Here is an 8,126-nt window from a genome sequence, read left to right as displayed (position 1 = left end):
TATACATAATAAATAAATAAATATTTAAAAAAAAGAATCTTCATATAAATTACTAGAGGCTGTAGAGGAATTCTCCAAGATGACTGACAGTAAATATACAACCAATTACAATTCTAAACACAAGCAAAAAACTAGAATTAGTAATGTAAAGGGTACCATTAGAAATAAAGTTATTAATTACAAAGAGTTAATAAAATGTGGAGTAGATAAAGCAAAGACATTTGGCCATGGACAGAATAGAAATCCAAATCATAGATCAGTAGATGGAGGTAGCTTTGGCTGAAGACAAAGGTAACATATTCAATTGCCTGCAGTAAATATGCAGTAATTGAAGTTGGAGACAGTTATACACGTTGTCTTAGTTAAGGTTTCTATTACTATGAAGAAACACCATGACCACGGCAACTCATATAAAGGAAAAACATTTCATTCAGCAGCTTACGTTTTGAGAGGTTTAGTCCCTTATCATTATGGTGCCACATGGCTGCATGCTGCCAGACATGATGCTGGAGAAGTATCCTACATCTTGGCTTGAAGGCAACAGGAAGTGGTCTGTCTTACTGGGTGTGACTTGAGGATATGTGAGACTTCAAGGCCCGCCTCCACAATGACACACTTCCTCCAACAAGATCACACTTCCTAATAGTGCTACTTCTTTGGGGGTCATTTTCCTTCAAACCACCACAGGGGAAAAAAATTATATCCCTAATCACTCTGTATATAAAGAAAGAACTCTAAATGAATCCACGAATAGGCTTTATTGTATTTTAAAATGGGGTCTCAGGCTGACCTCAAATTCATACTCCTCCTGCCTCAGCCTCCAGTAATTCCAGTAATGCTGGAATTACTGGCATGTGGATTCCATCCTTGGCTTCCATGAGGTGTTACATTATTGAAGATACAGGTGAAAGACATGTTTACTGCTACACTATGAACACCAGCCAAGATAGAAAAACAGCCTAAATTCCTCTTAACAGATGAGTGGAGAAATGAAATGGGGGTGATACAGACACAGACACAGACACACACACACACACACACACACACACGCACACACGCACAGTCTTATTCAGGTGTAAAGAAGAATAAAGGTACAGTATTTGCAGGGACATAAATGGAACTGGAGATTATATTAAGCAACATAAGCCACAGCCAGAAAGATGAATATCACAAGTTTTCTCTCATATGTGGAATATATAATAAGGAAGTAGATAGGAGCTAAAGGAAGGGGACGAGAAAAGATTATAAGGAGAAAAGGAAATATTGCACATTTCCTTTCGTATGCAGAGTCTAGATGTAGTCGTGTGTCTGTGCGCCTGTCATGAAAGCATAGGTGGGGAGGAAGGGGCCAACAAGAGGTGGGAGAAGGCAGGGCGGTGGCACTCACCTTTAATCCCAGCACTTGGGAGACAGAGACAGGTAGATCTCTGAGTAAGAAGCCAACCTAGCCCTACAGGGTGAGCTTCAGGACAGCCAGGGCTACGCAGAGAAACCCCGTCTCAAAAAAAACAAAAGCCAAAAAACAGAAAAAAAAAAAGATGGGAAAGAGGGTAGTTAGAACAAAAATTAGTAAGGAACAATGGCATGCATATGAAATAGCATAATGGACTTATTATTTTATATGCTAACAAAATTAATTTGATGAATTAATTTGAAGACATGATTCTTTTTTTTTTTTTTTTTTTTTTTTTTTTTTTCGAGACAGGGCTTCTCTGTTGCTTTGGAGCCTGTCCTGGAACTAGCTCTGTAGACCAGGCTGGTCTCGAACTCACAGAGATCCGCCTGCCTCTGCCTCCCGAGTGCTGGAATTAAAGGCGTGCGCCACCATCGCCCGGCTCATGGAACTATATTAACAACGTGCATTGTACAATGTAAGAGCTCCCACGGTACTCTGCCCAGCAAAGTCTCTCTAGAAATAACAAGATGGGATCTTAAGGAAATGTATTCCCTCAATCATCTATTCAAAAACTACGCTAATCTCTGTACACCAGTCTTTATCTGATGCCTGCCACAGGGACAGATGGGACTCCTGAGTCGGAAGAACACGGACCACAGGCTAGGGAGCTATTTGAGAGCCAAGGGAAGGATAGAAACAAGGGCACTTCATGACATTTTCCTTTCAGAGACTTACGGACTTGCCCAAAATGATAGTTAGTAATTAGCAAATGCTCGTTTCAAAGTCTGTAAAGTTTGTGCTCTGCCTAAACGACAGAAGGAAAGGTTGAAAAAGAGAAGCGCCCGGGTCACCTATGGGACGTCAGTAGAGATTTAAACCCAGGTCTAAGCACTCTAGGCTAAACGTGTCGTAGTGCCCCTGTTTTCTTTCAGGGGCGTGTGTCGGAGGACTGGGGGCGGGGGGGGGGTGTGCTCCTCTGTCATTGACTTTTGCTTCCACAGCAACACTCGATCTAATTTTTCGCGGGACATTCCTACGTGAGGCTAGAGAACGTGCCGCCTACGGAAACCGCTCCACGTTCCGGCCCGCACAGCTTCCGCCGCGTCCGCGTCCGTACAACCGTACAACATGGCGGCGTCCTCTCCGACACACCTCTTTCTCTGACACACTTCCTGTCCTGTGCAGTCCTACTTGACCTTTGCCCTCGCCCGCCCCTTCCTTTTCCTCTTCCGGGGACGGTGCTTAGAGGTATGGTGGCTCGTTTCTTCTCAGGGTTGCCCCCGTTTACAATCCGCAGCCATCGGAGTAGTTAGGCGGGCGGGACGTCCCGGGGGACAGTGCCGCAGCTAGCGTGAGGGCGAGGGGGCGAGGAGAGGCGTGTGGCGGGCGCGTCCTCGGCTGGGGTAGTGGTAGTAAAGCTCTCAGCGACAGCGGAGCCCTCGGGTAGGCGGCCGCCCTCCCCCGGTTGATGTCTGTCCCGGTTGATGTCGTATCGCGAGCGAGACGCGATAGCAGGGACGGTGGCGAAGGCTGCCTTGGTGATGAAGACAGCTCAGAAAGCGGCCGTTTACACTGGGATTCTGTGTGGGTTTAAGGGCCGGACGGTTGGGTCCCTTTAAGTAATGTCGGAAGACAGTTTAGCTTGGCTGATCTCGGCAGGCCGATGCCTGTGTTCCTTGGGGTAGCTCACGTGAGAACGAAGTTGCATGGGCTGCCGCTGCGGGCTGGAGGAGCGTTTATATGCCGTGAACAGCTCGGAAACGGGGCCCACTAATAGATACACTCCTCGGGGATGCTGCTTTGGAACAGGACCTAGGTTCCCCAATAGCATGTACCAGTACCAAGGAGGGTGTTGATGTCTTAATCCCAGTGGTAGCTGTGTGAACTAGTAGAAGCCAGCAGCTGGCTCTGTATTGCCAGCAAATGGCATTGCCGAGGATTCGCCTCGAGGGTCTCGCTTGCTCTCACCCTGTAAATGGGTGTTTCTCCAGCTTTCCTGGTTTATATTTTGTCTAGACACCAAAGAAAACAGACTCTGAGGAAATGGGTCCACGGTCGGGGCTTTAACCAACTCCCTACTTTGATTATCAGTAGGAAAGCCATCGATTAGTGATCTCTAAATGGATACAATTTTTAAATGTGGAACTCGTTAGAATGCACGAATGTGTAAGATGTGTTATTTGGTGATGCTTTGTAGTTGGACTTTACGTTTACAATGAAGAGTGGGTTTTTTTTTGTTTTTTTAATTTTAGGCACTCAGGATGGTCCAGCGTTTGACATACCGTCGTAGGCTCTCCTACAACACAGCCTCCAACAAAACTAGGCTGTAAGTATTTTCTTCCTGAATTTAAAATACCTATTGTCACCTTCTCTGTGACACTGAGCTGCTCACACCCTTTCTTCCTAGGTCTCGAACCCCTGGCAACAGGATTGTTTACCTTTACACCAAGAAGGTTGGAAAAGCACCTAAATCAGCATGCGGTGTGTGCCCAGGCCGACTCAGAGGGGTGAGTGCCCTTCTGAGAGTTTAATACCTTGGTGGGGAAGTGACTGTAGGCAGCTAACTACTGAGATGATTGAGAATTGTTAAATATCATATCTGCTGAGGACACAGATCATTTTCTTTAATAACCAATGTGAGAAGGAACTGAAGTGGTTTTCAGGAAAAGCAGTGGTCTGTTCCCTCTGTAGCCTAGTTTCCCGTTTGTGGTTCCTGCTGGGAAGTCTGTTTTTACTTAAGCACCCCAGAGTAATTGCGGTCATTTCATTGCCCAGGTTCGTGCTGTGAGACCGAAAGTCCTCATGAGATTGTCTAAGACAAAGAAGCATGTCAGCCGGGCCTATGGTGGCTCCATGTGTGCCAAGTGTGTCCGTGACAGGTGAGTGGGGTGTCTGAGCCGCTGTGGATTTCTGTTGTACCGTGTGCCCGCTGTTGAGTCTTTCCTGGCAGCTGATAGATAGGTGTTGGAGAAAACACCGATACTCGGGTTGTGTCAGAATGTGGGGGCATCTTTAAAATAGCTTTGGTTTTTAGAGAAAAGACAGGAAAGAAATGGTGAATTCATATTTGATAGTAGGCAGCTGGGGAGGAGATGGAACAGGTGAATTCAGCAAAGCTAAGAATCATTTGATAAACCAGAAACAGGCTACAGCAGAGTAAATGGAAGCCATTCGTGTAGCAAGGTGAGGGTTTTTGCAGGGGAAGAGGAAATGTGCTTGCTTTGCTGCCTGATGCTGGCTGGGAGGGACTAAGTCGTGGTTATTAGAAAGACTCTGGAGTGAGGGTGGTCGTAGAGCGATAATTGCTGAGCACCGGCTGACATCCATGTGCACCTGGGTGAAATTTCTGGGTAGGTTTTTGGTGAAGAAACCAGCACTTAGGTTCAAGTTCAGATGACTGGAAAAGGGCAGTGCCCTGAATATCTGTGGAAAGACTGAGGAAATTGGTGAGGGGGATTTAGGGATGGGTGGAGTTTGGGCTCTGGTTTATTTGGGTAGTTTTATAAATGTCCTAGCCAAGTGTTTAGATCAGAGTTTCTTGACAACAATCGGCCTGCCCTGTTTTTGAAAAAAGTTTGTTAGGGAGTGAAGCCTAGTACATTAATACAAGCGCAGGACAAGTATTCTGTGAAACAGGCAACCTGAATTTTACATGTAAAATTTAAAAAAGAAAATTCATGTAGTTGGAGAAACCGGGGTGGCATTTAAGGCCAAAACTGAATTGCGGAAACAGGATATTCAAGACTGCTGTTTGACCTGGTACAGAAAGGAGATGGTTGCCTTGGCTCTGTTCTTTACCCCGCATTCTAGTTTCAGCAGCTAGCTGGTTTCTATGGGAAACGTCCTAGTACCCAGGGTTGGCACTGCCTCAAACATTCTTGATTGAGCTTCCCTCTTCCTAGGAATAAGTTGTGTGTTGCCGGGCCGTGGTGGCACACGCCTTTAATCCCAGCACTCGGGAGGCAGAGGCAGGCGGATCTCTGTGAGTTCGAGACCAGCCTGGTCTACAAAGCTAGTTCCAGGACAGGCTCCAAAACCACAGAGAAACCCTGTCTCGAAAAACCAAAAAAAAAAAAATTAGTTGTGTATGGGTTTGCTAAAACTAGCCAACACCGCCCATTTTATTTATAGTTACTGTGAAGCAGGCAAGAGTAGGAATTAGAATTGCCATTGTAAATGCCCATGTAATCTCAACAGTGGATGTTTGTACATTTCTCTAGGCTCTTGCTTTGCTCCATCTTATAACGATAATTTTCCAGCGTTCAATAAATGATAATCAAAGTTTGTTTTTCTTCATAGGATCAAGCGGGCTTTCCTTATTGAGGAGCAGAAAATTGTTGTGAAAGTGTTGAAGGCACAAGCGCAGAGTCAGAAAGCGAAATAAACGTGCGGCTTTTTTAATAAAGGTCAAGGCTTGGTCTGTGCTTCTGTTCTGTGTGATTTGTTTAGAGGGGAGGACTAATTTATGCTTGGATGATTTCTTTAAGGGAAATAATAGCTGGACTGGATGTCATGGTTGCTAGACTCTTGGGTAGTTCCAATCATTGGGAGTGGCTTGAGAATAGTCCTCTCAATGCCACTTAGACCATTTCATGGTATCTCTTACCCCACCAAACCAGAAACCTCCAGGAATGAAGTCTTTAAAGTTGTACTTAAATCCTCTTTTTAAAAAAAAGTTCTGATATGGGAAGTTTGAACACCTACTTCTACAAAAACCCTTAGTAAATCTCAGATTTCAGTTTTTGTTGGATTTATAGTTCAGGTTGGTACGTTAAAGTATGAGTTGCTAATGCTGGTTTGAACAAGTTTTTGAGGCTCTTAAATGCTGAGAGAACTAGTGTGGGTCCCCTTTAGACTTCTTGATGTATTTCCTTTGTGTTGCCTCTTGCCCCAGATTTAGCCGTTGTCTCATTAGCTGGTGTGGTGACAACACATGTCTACAGAGGGGTTTTCATGGTCACTTAACGTAAAGACAGATCTGCCACTGGAGAGATGGTCATTTATGGACAGTTGCTGGTCTTGAAGAGTTACTTAGTTCCCAGCACCCCCCTGGGAACTTAGAACTTAAGCATGACCTGAGTTAGAAGCCGTAGCACCGGTAATGTTCTGTAGCACCGGTTGTGCAAGCAGGAGGGCATGTGTAACTAGTGGAGAAAGATGCCGTAGGCTTATGGCCAGCCAGCATAGCTAAAACAGGCTCCACATTAGCAAGTGGTCCTGTCTCCTATGCTGGGCAACAGCAGGATAATACTCAGTATTGAAAGTGCACACAAGATAATTAAATGAGAATCGAATAGCCTTGGCCTCCCCTTGACATTAGTGGGTTGTACTGCACCAAAGTGCTGTGTAGTCCTATGGCGTTGGCATTAGTGTCTTCACACAGCACTTTGTAATGGGTTAAATGATCATTGTTCATTGATCTACAGGATAGTTTTTAAAAAGATGGACACTCAAAGTTCATAAACACAAGAAAGGAAATCCTCAGTTTGCTTACTGTCCAGGACCCATTTTTCCATGTTAAGTTGAGCAATGTGACTGAACACAGGCTTTTTAAAAATTTATTTTTAATGATAAGTTGGTTGGGGCAGGAGTAGTATGTACATGTACGTTTTCTGGTCTCAGAGGCCAGAAGCATTGGAGTTACAAGGTGGGTGCTGGAAAATGAACCAGGGCTATTGCACAGAAACCCTGTCTCAAACCACCACCCAAAAAGAAACTGAGCAGTACCAACTCTTAGTGGATCCTGTCAAATGGGTTAACAGCTTTGAGAAAGTTACTATATTAAAACAGTTTACAAGCAAGATTCGCTTTGCCGCCGGGCGGTGGTGGCGCACGCCTTTAATCCCAGCACTCGGGAGGCAGAGGCAGGCGGATCTCTGTGAGTTCGAGACCAGCCTGGTCTACAGAGCTAGTTCCAGGACAGGCTCCAAAGCCACAGAGAAACCCTGTCTCAAAAAAAAAAAAAAAAAAAAAAAAGATTCGCTTTGCCAATTTTAGGATTTATTATGTATACAATATTCCTCCTGCATGTACACCTCTATGCCAGAAGGGGGCACCAGACCTCATTACAGATGGTTATGAGCCATTATGTGGTTGCTGGGAATTGAACTTAGGACCTCTGGAAGAACAGCAAGTGTTCTTAACCTCTGAGCCATCTCTCCAGCCCTGGCTTCACCTTTTCTAAATTACAAGTGTTTATACTTCAAAACATCTTTTTGAGACAGGGTCACTATTGCTCTGCCTCCGACTTGCTGGGATTAAAGGCGTGTGCCATCATGCCCCTGGCTCTGGAAATAAATAAATACCCTCTTTTTTCAGTACTTAGAATATTAATATTGGATTTTTACCCTTATAAACAGAATAATTAAAAATTGAAAGCATAGTATGTATGTAAATTTTCAGTTCTTTTCCACACAGAACTCAGATAACTGTTGAAATGCATGTTAGTGTCTTGGTATGGCCATAATTTAAATACTTCTTTTAGAAAATTCAAGCTAGTTGCAGTTTTCTTTTAAAATCTGAATATTCATACATACTTAACTCTCACTTGAAATATCATATGTAAGATATTGTGGTATAAATATAGTACCAACGCTATCCAAGTCACCCAAGTGGATTTTTAACTGCTGTTTCAGTTTGGCGGGGGTGGAGAAGTGGGGATGGGAAATCAAGTTTTTATTGAATCCAGTTCTGCCTGTGACAAAGCGGTCTTGACAGGCCCTAAGAGGAC

The 8,126-nt window shown here is 44.4% G+C and overlaps 1 protein-coding gene across 2 annotated transcripts; it reads left to right on the top strand.

Annotated features, from left to right (window-relative positions):
- Positions 1 to 2,511: 2,511 nt before the first annotated feature.
- On the top strand, positions 2,512 to 5,820 carry Rpl34 (ribosomal protein L34). 2 transcript variants are annotated; one of them, XM_005357288.3, is made up of 5 exons: positions 2,512 to 2,644; positions 3,649 to 3,722; positions 3,804 to 3,903; positions 4,172 to 4,275; positions 5,696 to 5,820. In XM_005357288.3, the coding sequence occupies exons 2-5, from the start codon at positions 3,658 to 3,660 to the stop codon at positions 5,778 to 5,780; spliced, it is 354 nt and encodes a 117-aa protein (XP_005357345.1). In that variant the 5' UTR covers positions 2,512 to 2,644; positions 3,649 to 3,657; the 3' UTR covers positions 5,781 to 5,820. The 2 variants fall into 2 exon arrangements, with proteins under 2 accessions (XP_005357345.1, XP_005357346.1); XM_005357289.3 differs by lacking the exon at positions 2,512 to 2,644 and adding an exon at positions 2,673 to 2,839.
- Positions 5,821 to 8,126: the final 2,306 nt, after the last annotated feature.

The sequence above is a fragment of the Microtus ochrogaster genome, chromosome 21 (assembly GCF_000317375.1).
Source record: "Microtus ochrogaster isolate Prairie Vole_2 chromosome 21, MicOch1.0, whole genome shotgun sequence".
NCBI lineage: Eukaryota > Metazoa > Chordata > Mammalia > Rodentia > Cricetidae > Microtus > Microtus ochrogaster.
The sequence above is the reverse complement of the archived record's forward strand: the minus strand, read 5'-3'. Positions and strand labels throughout refer to the sequence as shown.

Coding starts and splice junctions, on each gene's coding strand:
- Rpl34 (XM_005357288.3), top strand. CDS start 3,658: ATGGTCCAGCGTTTGACATACCGTCGTAGGCTCTCCTACAACACAGCC. Junction 3,723..3,803: donor GCCTCCAACAAAACTAGGCT/GTAAGTATTTTC, acceptor CTTTCTTCCTAG/GTCTCGAACCCCTGGCAACA. Junction 3,904..4,171: donor GCCCAGGCCGACTCAGAGGG/GTGAGTGCCCTT, acceptor TTCATTGCCCAG/GTTCGTGCTGTGAGACCGAA.